The sequence below is a fragment of the Elaeis guineensis genome, chromosome 3, assembly GCF_000442705.2.
Source record: "Elaeis guineensis isolate ETL-2024a chromosome 3, EG11, whole genome shotgun sequence".
Taxonomy (NCBI): Eukaryota; Viridiplantae; Streptophyta; class Magnoliopsida; order Arecales; family Arecaceae; genus Elaeis; species Elaeis guineensis.
In genome coordinates this window covers 109,894,171-109,907,381 of record NC_025995.2, presented here as the reverse complement: position 1 = coordinate 109,907,381, position 13,211 = coordinate 109,894,171, and the positions used below count along the sequence as shown (strand labels likewise).

The 13,211-nt window shown below is 45.7% G+C and overlaps 1 protein-coding gene across 3 annotated transcripts; it reads right to left on the bottom strand.

Moving 5' to 3' along the window:
* Positions 1-440: 440 nt before the first annotated feature.
* Positions 441-5,892, bottom strand: LOC105041533 (cytochrome P450 CYP72A616). 3 transcript variants are annotated; one of them, XM_073254364.1, is made up of 6 exons: positions 5,555-5,892; positions 5,229-5,449; positions 4,343-4,587; positions 3,861-4,233; positions 3,318-3,754; positions 441-459 (listed from the first exon to the last, which is right to left on the bottom strand). In XM_073254364.1, exons 1-5 carry the CDS (start codon positions 5,850-5,852, stop codon positions 3,323-3,325), a joined length of 1,569 nt encoding a protein of 522 aa, XP_073110465.1. In that variant the 5' UTR covers positions 5,853-5,892; the 3' UTR covers positions 441-459; positions 3,318-3,322. The 3 variants fall into 3 exon arrangements, with proteins under 3 accessions (XP_073110465.1, XP_073110464.1, XP_073110463.1); XM_073254363.1 differs by lacking the exon at positions 441-459 and adding an exon at positions 574-2,582; XM_073254362.1 differs by lacking the exon at positions 441-459 and having other exon boundaries at positions 3,176-3,754.
* Positions 5,893-13,211: the final 7,319 nt, after the last annotated feature.

Below are 13,211 nucleotides of genomic sequence, written 5' to 3'. Positions count from 1 at the left end.
GGATCATGAAAATTTAATTGAACATCGGCCATAGGATCTGGTGCGCCCAATCCTAATAAAGTAGAGATATTTCATGGATAATGTCCATAGAAAAAGTAACATATAGCTATAGGTAAATTAAGAAATATTCGGTTCATGAGAATTAATGAACTGCAGTTTCGATGGGAGCCGACAACTATTGTTGAGCCATATCTACTTCTTTTAAGGTTGCTTGTTTGTAACCATAAACCTTTTTTCCAAGACAAAACTTGGATGAAAGCTCCAAATATTGTCAAAAATCCCAAACGTTTACCGATGCTCCAACAAACTATGAGGAGCATCTGGAAAGGGATTTAGCCCACGCTCCAATCCCAGGCTGCGGTACTGCTCTTGCTTTTTTTGTGGCCGTTTGTTGTGTCGCTTGATAGCTTCTATGCAATTTTTTTTCCCGGAAGGGAGGATGGGGGGTTTGAAATCCTCCTGGCACAAAGATAATACAGTGTTAAGACGATGGAATGAAATCATATGGTGGACACCCATTCTTTTCTCAAAGAGTTCGACCTAGCCTGGCCATGACAACTTTGTTCTTTCTTTTTTTTTTTTTTTTTTTTTTTTTGGTAATTGTATTAAAAGAAGAAAAACTCAGATAGAACAGAAGGCAACACCGAAAACAAAAAGAAGCTATACAGTCGGGGGGAGATCAGATTCACGGAGGCCGGAGATGCAGCAGGTCCTGTGCATCAGCCGCGAGGATCGACGCCAGATCGTGGGGAATTGCATCCGACCAGGAAAAGAGGAAAGAACCACCGGTTCCAGCCAGCCAATCCGCCGCAAAGTTACCCTCTCTGTAAGCATGTCGGATAGAGAAATGAGAGAAATTTGCGGAATAATGGCGAATTTCATGCACCAAGGGATAGTTGGACAAAAGGCTAAGTCGCGGATCAAGCCATTGCACCACAGTGGAAGAGTCTCCCTCAAAGATGATGCAGGACCTTGTAAACCTACTCTGGGCAACCTTCACTGCCTCCAAAGCCGCCCGAAGTTCGGTTAGAGGGACAGAGGACGGGAAAAATCTCGGAGCCCCAGCATACAAGAGCCTGCCTAGATGGTCGTGGATGATGAAACCACCACATTAGCTTCCATTCCTAACAGACCCATCGAAATTCACCTTCATCCATCCGTGGGGCGGGGGCAACCAAGACACCAATATTGGTGGCTGAATAGAGGAGCTGCTGGAGCTGCTGATGTCCCAGGGCACGTCATGGGAGAAGGTGTTGTGGAATTCAGTAGCCAGCCGGAGGGAAGAACCAATAACTGCATTGGCATTGATGGATTGCTGGTTATGAGGGCAGAAATTGCGAGCAAACCAAATATACCACCCGCAATATGCCACTAAGGTCCGGTGCAAAGTGTTGTGTGATGTAAACAGAAACTGCAGAACATCTTCAATGGGGTTCAAAGGCTGACTTAGGCTGAGGTTAGCTGCTAGTAGATCCCATGCTTGCTTGGCCATCGGGCAGAAAAATAAAATGTGGTTGATGTCTTCCTCGACGCTGCATACATCGTAGTTTGCTTGATCAGAGGGAATGATTCCTCTATGGTAAAGAGTAGCTTTGCATGGCAAGGCCCCCCCATATGACTTTCCACCAGAAGAGTTTGACCCGGGGGGCAGCAACAATGCACCAGATGGCCTTGAATTTCTTTGTATTCTCAAGTCCCTGATCATCTTGAGATAGCAGCAATTTATAAACTTGACTTGCTTTTACCTTTGAAGCACCAGATTCTGCCCAAACACATAAATCCTTATATTCCATGTGAAGAATCGGGAGAGATATGATGGTATTAAGTAAATTAGGGTGGAAGTATTCAGCCAAGGTTTCCATATTCCATCTTCCAGGTTCAATCATCAAGGAGGAAACTTTGTCATCATCCATAAGACCGGTAGAATTGAACATGGCTGGTGATAGGTGAAGAGGAGTGTTGGACAACTTTGTTCTTCAAGAAAAGAAAATTCTCAAAAATGAATCATGATTACATTCTTCATATTTCCATGTTAGTTCTCTCTATTGAACTTAAAAAAAAAAAAAGAGCCCTGTGGAACTTCATAGGCTAAACCGGATCCACTAGATTTATGAGCAGGAGTGCACAGTTCCAAGTTCCAAGAACCAATTGCTCAATTCTGCCTACTAAATCTTTCAGGAATTGAATGCCTATAACATGTTATACACAAGCAGTTGAGAGCCGTCTGCTCAACACAAGAAACTACTTAGAGGCCTTACGGTAGTTGCAGAGATTTAAAGGAAATCAGGAGCATTTGACCGGCAATGCAGAGGAAAAAAATTTCGGTTTAAACAGTGCTTCACATAAAAACCAAAAAGCTTATAATTTAGACCTCATTAACAATGAAGCACTGATATATAGATTACAACAATAAGGTTTGAAAAGTAGAATCCAGAAATAAAGTTTTAAGGATAGAATTATTTTCAACTCTTTTTTTCTGGTCAAAAGAACAGAAGGCAGTATCTTCATCTTTCCAGATACAACTGCTGTTTACTTGAATGATCTGGTAGAGACATTACAGCAGACCATGCTTGCTCCAAGCACTGCCCATTTTGTTGTAGCAAAATGTCAATAAACAATAAATTGAAAAGACAGAATAATGCAAATACATAGGATTTACGTAGAAAACCCTTAAATCAAGGGAAAAACCATGGGCAGAGAAAGACGAAGATTCTCACTATTTTTAATCGTGAAAATTTCAGAGTACAAGAGAAAAGAAAACTCTAGAAAACCACTCATGCCTCCAAGACAACATATCTCACCAAAATAAGTGCATCGAGATATAATCAAAATCAGATTGGGTTTGCCCAACAAGCTGGAAAGGCCCCTATTATTTATCTCTGTGGCCAGTGCTAATCTAAATGCAAGACATTTTTGCATATTTAAACCATTAAGGTTTTGGAAAAGAACTTTTGTTCCAGTACGATGAAAACTAAGAGGTTCTTAACATCGTTTTCCTCTTCATGAGCCTACAAGTAGTTAATTCTTGCAGGTATGCATTTTATAAAATGAGAAAACTGTGGTGGAGATGGTTATGAAGATTAGCTTCCATGTAATGCAGAACCAGAAATCAAGTATCAGCACCAGAGCTCCTATCATTTATTCAATACAAATAGGGATTGCATATACTCTCCAATAAGCAAGATTGAGTCCATCCATTTCAATATTAATGATGATGATTAAGCACTATTATATGTTGGCGTTAGACAAGATCATATAGTATTGCAAATATCAAGAACATAACTGAAACATCGCACTTGTACCGAAATTTTAACAACCTTTACTAGTATAAAAGTTGATGAAGGATGATATGAGCTCCAAATTGTGGCTGAAGAGTAATAATGGTATAAGGAGCATGAGCATAGGAAGGCGAAAGCTCAAAGGAAAAGTGTTGGAGAATAGTAGCCAAAGCCATCTTTGCTTCTATTGCTGCGAAACTCTGGCCCAAACATATCCTTGGTCCCCCTCCAAAAGGAAAGAATGCATTTTGAACTTTTGATGCCCTTGAAACCCCTTCTGAAAATCTCTGTGGATTGAACTCTTCAGCATCTTCGCCCCAAAATTCTCGATCATGGTGGATGAGGATTGCGGGTAGCCAGACATCGGTGCCAGCAGGGATAGTGAACTCTCCTAGCTTTGTTTTCTTAATTGCATGTCGAAAGAGAGAGGTCAGGGGTGGATATAATCTTAGGACCTCATAAAGTATCATGGTTACCTGTAATTGAAGTTAGCAAGTGTAAATAGACAGAAAGAAGTGTGACTCTAGCCTATTAGAAGTGAAACAGATATCTGGATAGCAACAGTGAAGGGCTGAAGCTCACAATTTTGAAGTGTCCTACTGATTCAAAATCAGGTGTATTTTTCCCACAGATTTTCATAACTTCTTCCCTTGCTCTTTGTTGCCAATCTGGATGAATGGACAGGAGAATCATAGTCCATGTTAGCCACGCCGAGGTTGTCTCTTGACCGGCAAAGTAGAAGAGCTTGCACTCTTCTATCACCTCATCGATCGTAATTCTATAGTTCTTCTGATCATTATCATTACTAAGCTGCAGCAACAAGCCAAGCAAGTCGGTGCCCAGAGATCCTCCCATTTTCATGGAATTCAACTTCTTGTCAATCATATTTTTTAGCATGGTCTTGATCTCTCTGTCTATGTTCATTCTCCTCCTATTTTTTGCAGTAGGAAGGAATCTGCACCGAATACGTAATGAATGCTAAAAGGATCTGAATTAAGTACCTAAACCAGACAATCTTCTACGGAAGAGAATAGATGTGCATCATGCAACAACAACAATATCACCTGAATCCTGGCATATAGGGGGCTCGGGCAGCTTCCATGACCAGGACAGCTTGCTCCTTTTGTAGTTCAAATATTTTCTTTCCTTCCTCATAGCTGCTTCCGAAGGCTGTTCGAGAGATTACGTCTCCTGTCAGATTCTGGAACTCAGGCCAAATGTCTAGCTCACAAGATCCTCCAGTGCTCGTTAAGTTCTGCCATCTTTTTATTAAATCAACACAGCTGGTCAGAAACGCAGGCACCATTCCCTGCATCCAAAAAATGTCACGTATGAACTACGCGCTTCAGTCTGTTTAACAGACACAAACACACACCCTCTAAGCCTGGATTTTTCCACTGCAAATCTACTGGTATCAAGATTAGTTATTAAGTCTCGTTTAATATTGATGTTATAACAGGAGATGCTCTGGAGAAGTTCTTCGCAGTAGTCAACCATGTCGATAAGGTTGTCTTGAATCAAAAATGGGTTTTTACTTTCAGGCTTAAAGTTCGTTGCATCAATCTATAATGTCAACAAGTATATTAAATATAAGAACATTGTCGGAGTTTGTGGCTGGAACAAGCACTCACACTTTGCCATCTCCCATGAATTTTTCTCTAATCTACAAGTCATTATGAGGTATCTTCCATGTTTCACTCGACAAAACAAGATTTCTACCATTCTTAATAGGTCCCAGCTATTTTATTTGCAGTTTGATTAGCAACTAATCAACAGAAAAGAAGTCAAGAAAACCTTTGTTTCGGGACAACCCTGCGAATGATTCTATCCCATCCCACACATGATTACTTGGCGTAGTCTGGCGCCTAATAGCATTAGAAAGTCAAGTAACATCTATGCCATATTTAGGTCTCTGTACTACGAGGTAGAGGCGAAGTAGGATTTCAGAACCTTTAATTTTTCCAGGTGAAAGGCCGGGGTGATGACCCTCCTTCGCTTAGTCCATTCCTCCCCTTTAAGAGTGGAGACCCCCCTGGTTAGAAGCAGCACGAGAGGGTTAAGTCTCTGCTTCTGGAACCGGCCCAGCTTATCTAACAGCACCTCCCTTATCATCTCTGGGTCCCATAAAATCACCCTCGGAGTTGTTCCGACCCACATCAGAGATGTCTTCCCTGTGTTGCCAAATTACCCGAAAAAAACATCAAATCTTCAAGTAATGTCAGTGTAAAGGGAGCTCAAAACACGATGGTATGGAAAGCAGGCAGCAGTTTTTTTACCGTATTTCTGTACCGTGTGATAAGCGAACGGTGCTACCCGTGGCACAATCTGATGGGTGAGAGTGATGGGCTTGGACCATGCTTCCTTTATGGCTCGTATCTCATCTTTCATATCCCCATAGAGGAGCCTGTAAGGATTGCCTTTGATGCCTTGCTTCTTTAGTTTCTTCTCCAGAGCTTTGGGTTTCCACCATAGGGAATAGAACGCCTTCAGCCCACAGGACAGCAGGATAGTGAGTACAGAAGCTATCAGAAGAAGAGGGAGGAACTCTCCCATGGTTCTTTCTTCTCTTGTCATCTTTTGTTGAAGCTTGGAAAGTGGGAGCGGTAAGGAAGAAGCAGCAGGTACTTATTTTTTGAGGAGAGTGAGCTCTGCACTTACGTAACTTGGACGCTCTACCTTCGCAACCGGAACCAAGTTGCCGTCTGAGTGGGGCCGGGCTAATGCATTTTTCACGTGCTAGCTTTTCTATCCATGTGACTTGGTGATTGTTACCCCTAAAAAAAAAATCGAGGAAGAAGACTTCGTGCTCCTTGGACTGGGAAGAAAACACATGCAGCTAGCGGATTCGCGATACGCGTGAATAATTTATCGCCGCCTGATGACACATTCAACTACAGGGAAAAAAAAAAAAAGGCAAAAATGGAAAAAAAAAAGGGGGTTAATTATGAAGCTTATTGGGCCCATCTTGAAGTCAATATGGAGCTAGAAAGAGATCAATATATAGACAAATCTATCAACATTTGGATTTACAAAACAACAGTTTGAGGAGGAATCTACTCCATTAAGCTCCATAGTTGGTGCAGATCTAACCAATCCGTAGTTCTTTTCCATGGTTTAAAATTAGCGGTAGGTAATGCCATTTTATTTTCCACGGCGTTGGCTTGCACATACGTAAATCGGATGTTCTGCCTTTGTGCTTTTTTCTTTTTTTTATATTGGGAGGATGTCTGGTCAGGACACCATCTTCCAAGATCTTTTCAGTACCACGCGATGCAACATGAAGAAAAAAGAAATAAAACAAAAAAAAAAATAATCAAAATACGTAGATCAGCCACAAAAGGGCTCGCCTCCATGGGGCATGCAAACTTCACTATGAAAAAGAAATTTTACAAGAGGAGACCTCACCCTCAACCCTTGTACACCCAATTCTCTCTCACCTGAAGTTCCCCTCACAAAAGCTCTCTCTCTCTTGAAGACCCTTCTGAACCCCTAAAGAGCCTGGCGACCGCTGTCCAGAAGCCTCCTGCTCCTTCTCTCTCAGCACTCTCACCTCTTTCTCTTCAATCGGGTTCGTATGGCTCCGTACGATGCGAAAAACCGAACCCTCTCCTCTCTGTTTCACGCACAGGGCTTTTATAGATCTTAATCACGACTTAGATCATGATTGGGACTCCTTAATCAACCCAAATCACGTCCCAGACTGTCGGATCAAGACCGAAAATCACCTCGATCCTCCGATCGCGCTCCGATCCACGGAATAGTGCCGTGGACTGCGAGAAATGCGTGGGAAATGCCCACGCGGTCCATAGGCCCCGCCATGGACCGCCCGGTCCATAGGCCCCGCCATGGACCGCCCGGTCCACGGTGGACCGGGGCAAAGGGTCGCGGGCCTGGGTCGCGCGTCCCGCGCGGGCTTGGGTCGCGCGTCTCGCGCGGGCCTGGGTCGCGCGTCCCGTGCGCCACCACCTGCGGCCGCGCCGCTGCCGCCCGCCGCTGATCGCCGGCAGTCCTCCACCGTCTCGATTCTCGTGCCGACTTCAAAAGCTCGTATCTCCTCCATCCGAGCTTCGTTTCAGGTGATCTTGGTTTCGTTGGACTCCGTTTTTCGCCGCGAATCTCGCTGTGGGCTCAATGTGGGCTGAATCTCGAGGCATCAAATCCTAACAATCTCCACCTCGACTCGATATTCGGCCTCCTCCAAACTCCGAGAGCTTCTGGATCTCCTCGCCCCTATGTCCTGGGGCAATCGCCTGCTGATCATGGATGGGCAAACATGGGAGTCGAGCCAGACTGCTCGATCCTATCTCCGTCGTATGCTGTGCTCCTCCTGACTTGAGACCTGCTCGGTGCATCATCCTGCAGCAATAGGAATCTCACCTTGCGACGTCGCCTCTCGTCCTCTCGAGTCTCCTGTCTTGTGCCCGATCCGCCTCCTGGAGCTCCACCTCGCTCTGGGCTCCGCCTGGCTTCCGAAGCTCCACCTCGCACTGGGCTCCCTGCCAGGTAATAATGTTCTCTACTCCTCTTCTTCCCCTCCAGCACAATCTTATCACCGCGTAGTACCCACAGAATTCCTCCACCAGCTACCATCCTGTAGCCTCTCGAATCCAGTCTGCTAAGTGAGATAAGATTCCGCCTGAAATCGGGTATATATCGGACCTCCCCCAATCTCCTCACTGCACCGTCATGTGTCCTCCAGCTGACCGTCCCAATACCTCTGATCGCACAGCTCGATCCATCCGGCAGATATACAGTGCCCTCACTGTTCTCCAGGGAGTCAAACTGCTCCTCTCTGCAACACACATGATAGGGGCATGCAGAATCTAATATCCACTGCTGGGAAGAAGTAGATACCTCGTCAGATATCTCCAGGACATCTCCATCTGAATCGCTGCCGGCCGTCGCTACAGCAGCCACCGTCTGATTTTTAAGTTGAGGGCAATCTCTGGCTAGATGCCCCAACTCCTCGCACCGGTAACACCTGGTTTTGCTCAAGTCCCTCCTGGACTTAGACCACCCTCATTGCGATCTCCTGTCGCTCCGTCTACTGCCTCCTGCTCCTCCAGAAGCCACCAAAGCTGAGCTACTGCCACCTAAGCTCGAAGCTGGGTTCTCCCTCCTGAGAACCTCGTTCTGGAGTATCGCCGCGGTGACCTCGTCCATCTTGATAGTGCTCTTCCCCACTAGAAGAGCAGTCACCAAGGACTCGTATGAAGGGGGAAGCGACGCCAGCAAAACCAGCACCCTGATCTTCTCCTCAACGTTCTCGCCAACGTTGAGAAGGTCGGTGAGGATCTTCTGGAAGTGGCTCAAATGCTCCTGCATGCTCTGTCCCTCAGTCATCCGCAGTTGGTAAAACTGCCTCCAGAGGAAAAGAGTGTTGGTGAGAGACTTCGCCATGTACAACTCCTCGAGCTTCGACCACAGCACCGTCGGGGAAGTCTCGCTCAGCACATGGATCACCACCTCATCCGCCAGGTATATGCGGATGGTACTCACCGCCTGCATCTGTAGCCGTTTCCAATCCCGCACCTCCATGGTGGTCGGCTTCTCATCGCACAAGAGAGCATCGATCAACCCCTGTTGGATGAGCACGTCCTTCACCCTTGCCTGCCACAAGGAGAAATTGCTCTTACCATCAAACTTGTTGATCTCCATCTTGATTGTTCCTGTTTTCTCCATCTTCAGTCTTGCTCACCACCACTGCAATCTGCGTTCTTGTACCGCCTTGCTCTGATACCACTTGTTGGGAGGATGTCTGGCCAGGACACCACCTCCCAAGATCTTTTCAGTACCACGCGATGCAGCAGGAAGAAAAAAAAAACAAAACAAAAAAGAAAACAATCAAAATACGTGGATCAGCCACAAAAGGGCTCGCCTCCACGGGGCATGCAAACTTTACTATGAAAAAGAAATTTTACAAGAGGAGACCTCACCCTCAACCCTTGTACACCCAATTCTCTCTCACCTGAAGTTCTCCTCACAAAAGCTCTCTCTCTCTTGAAGACCCCCCTGAACCCCTGAAGAGCCTGGCGACCGCTGTCCAAAAGCCTCCTGCTCCTTCTCTCTCAGCACTCTCACCTCTTTCTCTTCAATCGGGTTCGTACGGCTTCGTACGATGCAAAAAACCGAACCCTCTCCTCTCTGTTTCACGCACAGGGCTTTTATAGATCTTAATCACGATTTAGATCATGATTAGGACTCCTTAATCAACCCAAATCACGTCCCAAACCGTCGGATCAAGACCGGGAATCACCTGGACCCTCCAATCACGCTCCGGTCCACGAAATAGTACCGTGGACCGTAAGAAACGTGTGGGAAACATCCACGCGGTCCACAGGCCCCGCTGTGGACCGTCCGGTCCACGGTGGACCGGGGCAAAGGGTCGCGGGCCTGGATCGCGCATCCCGCGTGGCCTGGGTCGCGAGTCTCGCGTGGGCCTGGGTCGCGCGTCCTGCGCGCCGCCGCCGGTCGCCGGCGGTCCTCCACCGCCTCGATTCTCGTGCCGACTTCAAAAGCTCGTATCTCCTCCATCCGAGCTCCGTTTCAGGTGATCTTGGTCTCGTTGGACTCCGTTTTTCACCGCGAACCTCGCTGTGGGCTCAATGTGGGCTGAATCTCGAGGCGTTAAATCCTAACATTTTAAATAATCTATTTGACTGAGTGCTTGTTGCCCCTAAAAAAAAAAAAAAAACTTTGTGCCTGTTGGACTTCGAAGAAAGAAGATGCAACTAGCGGATTCGAGATATGCGTGAATAATTTATCGCCGGCCCGATGAGACAATCAGCTCCACAAAAAGAAAAAAAAAAAGTTAATTATGAAGCTTAGTGGCCCGTCTTGACCAGTAGACAAATCTATCAACATTTGGATTTATATAACAAGAATTTGAGGAGGAAACTACTCCATTAAGCTCCATAGTTGGTGCAGATCTAACCAATCCAACGTTCTTTTCCATGATTTAAAACTCAAGTGAAAAAAAAAAAATAGTAATCTTTAGCGAGAGTAATGTGAAAACTTTACTAAGCATGTAAAGATAGAGAGAAAAAAGCCATTAACCTGCACACCATCTCTAATTTAAATGGAGAAACTGTAGATTTAACATGGGGAAAATGTATTGATCAATAAAGAACAGGAACCATGATTTTAAATTCTTAACATTGTAAGAAAATTTTGTATTACAAATGAAATGATCACAACTTTTTTTTCCCTCTCTTGGTTTCATGTCTTCCTCCTGATGGTCTCTTAAGTATTAGTGCAAATGTCAACAGACTGGCTATACTATCATATTCCAGTTTTCAGGATATGCTTCGTGCTTGGGGACCACGTTTACAAGCACATCTCTTTAATTAAATGCCTCAAATTCTGACCCTTGTTACCCTGGGGTTCATGGCACTAATTATGATGACACAACAAGTTGAGGGATCATTCACTTCTTTCTTTTCTTTGCGTAACTACAATTTTTTTTTCCTTTGTAGACTATATATACCAAGTTTAACCCTTATCAGTCGAATAATCTATTGCACATGTATACAAACTTGGCACTGCACCACTTTTCATTGGCTTCTTAAGACAACTATTCAATTATATATTTACATGATTACACGTTTTAGTGGAAGAAATGCCATGGGAAGCTAGTTATATGCACCTGAAGGATTTAGATGCTAGAAATCTTACTAGTGCCGTAGAATCCTCGTGGCAAAGTCTATGGGTTGAAAATTGTAGCACCATCAGGATCCGGTATCATACGGTACCAGAGAAAAAAATAAAATAAAATAAAAAATACAATATAAATACGTGGATTGGCCTCAAATTTACCTCTACGGGATGTACAAGCTTTACTATGAGAGAATAAAATAAGATCAATACAAGAAGAACTCACCACTCAACCATTATACAAGAGTTTCTCATAAAAAAATCTCAAAATCCTCACAAAAGCTCTCTAAAACTTTTGTTGAAGCCTTTCTGCACCTTCAGAACATCACCAACTTCCCGATATAACAAACGGTTCATTAATCGGAGTTATATAGACTCCAGAATCACAAAAATATTGTTTCAGTAGGAAATAGAGTCCCAATCAAATCTGTAATCATCCATGACCGTTCAATCGTGACCGACTCGCACCAGAGCCGTCTGATCACACAAACCAGCCCCCTTGATCACCTAATCATGCTTAGATTTGCTCACAGCCATCTGATCGTGATCAGCTGCATTCTGGGCCGTCCGATCATGCAAAAATGGATTTGAACCACGCGTGGACCGTGACTTCGGTCCACGCAGCTCCCGTAGACCGCCAGCGACCCGCGGTCCATGGTGGATCGCACGAGCACTGGGCCGACCCGACCGCATGCGCTCGGTCGGCCCGCGCACTCGCCCGTGCTGGGCCAGCTCGCATCTGGGCCTGCCTGCACCTGGGCCGCACGTGGCTGCGCACTGGGCGCATCTCTATCGGGCTGGACAGCGCTCCGTCGATCCCCACCGGCCCGCCACCTCGTGCACCATGCCGCCACTCTGGATCTTCTTTTGCGTGTAACTTTTCTGTCCAGACTCCATTTGGGATGAACTTGAGCTCATTGGACTCCATTTTTCATCCTGGATCTTGCTGTAGACTCAATGTGGATCGAATCTTGAGACATATTTTCTAACAATCTTCATCTCAACTCGATATTCGACCTTCATCTATCTCTGAGAGCTTGTGATCCGTCTCACCCCCACACCTTAGAGCATACCTTCTGTCTCATGGATGGGCAAACGTGGGAGTCGAGCCAGGCCGCTCGATCCCACCTCCATCATATGCTGTGTCCACTCTGACCATAAACCTGCTCTGGGTATCATCCTGTGGTAATAGGAATCTCATCCTGCGACATCATTTTTTATCTTTCCAAATCTCTTGTCTAGTGCCCGATCCACCTCCACCTAGAGCTCCACCTCGCTCTGGGCTCCTCCTAACTCCTGAAGCTCCATCTCGCACTGGGCTCCTAATTAGATAGTAATGTCCTCTCGTCCTCTTCTTCTCCTTTAGAACAATCTTATCGCCGCACAACACATTCAGGATTTCTCCACCAGCTACCATCCTGTAGCCTCTCGAATCCAGTCTGCTCAGTGAGATAAGATTCTGCCTGAAATCGAGTATGTATCGGACCTCCCCCAATCTCCTCACTGCACCATCATGTGTCCCCCAGCTGACCGTCCCAATACCTCTAATTGCTCAACTTGATCCATCCGATAGTTAAACAGTGCCCTCACTGCTCTCCAAGGAGTCAAACTGCTCCTCTTTGCAACATACATGATAGATGCATGCAGATCTAAAATTCACTACTGGAAAGAAGTAGATACCTCATCAGATATCTCCAGAACATCTTCCTCTGAATCGCTACTGGCCGTCGCTATAGTAGCCCTCATCCGATCCCTGAGTTGAGAGCAATCTCTGGCTAGATACTCCAACTCGTCACACCGGTAACATCTGGTTTTGCTCAAGTCCCTCATCCCGAACTTGGACCGCCCTCGTCATGATCTCTTGTCACTTTGTCTGCCACCTCCTGCTCCTCCAGAAACCACCAAAGCTGAGCTACCACCTCCTGAGCTCGAAGCTGGGTTCTCCCTCCTGAGAACTTTGTTCTGGAGAATCGTCGTGGTAACCTAATCCATCTTGATGGTGCTCTTTCCCGCTAGAAGAGCAATCATCAAGAACTCATATGAATGGGGGAGAGATGCTAGCAAGACCAGCGCCTTGATCTTCTCCTCAACTTTTTCGCCAACGCTGAGGAGATCGGTAAGGATCTTCTGGAAGTGGCTAAAATGCTCCTGCATGCTCTGTCCCTCAGTCATCTGCAGCTGGCAGAACTGCCTCCAGAGGAAAAGAGTGTTAGTGAGAGACTTCGCTATGTACAACTCCTCGAGCTTCGACTATAGCCTCGTTGGAGAAGTCTCGCCAAG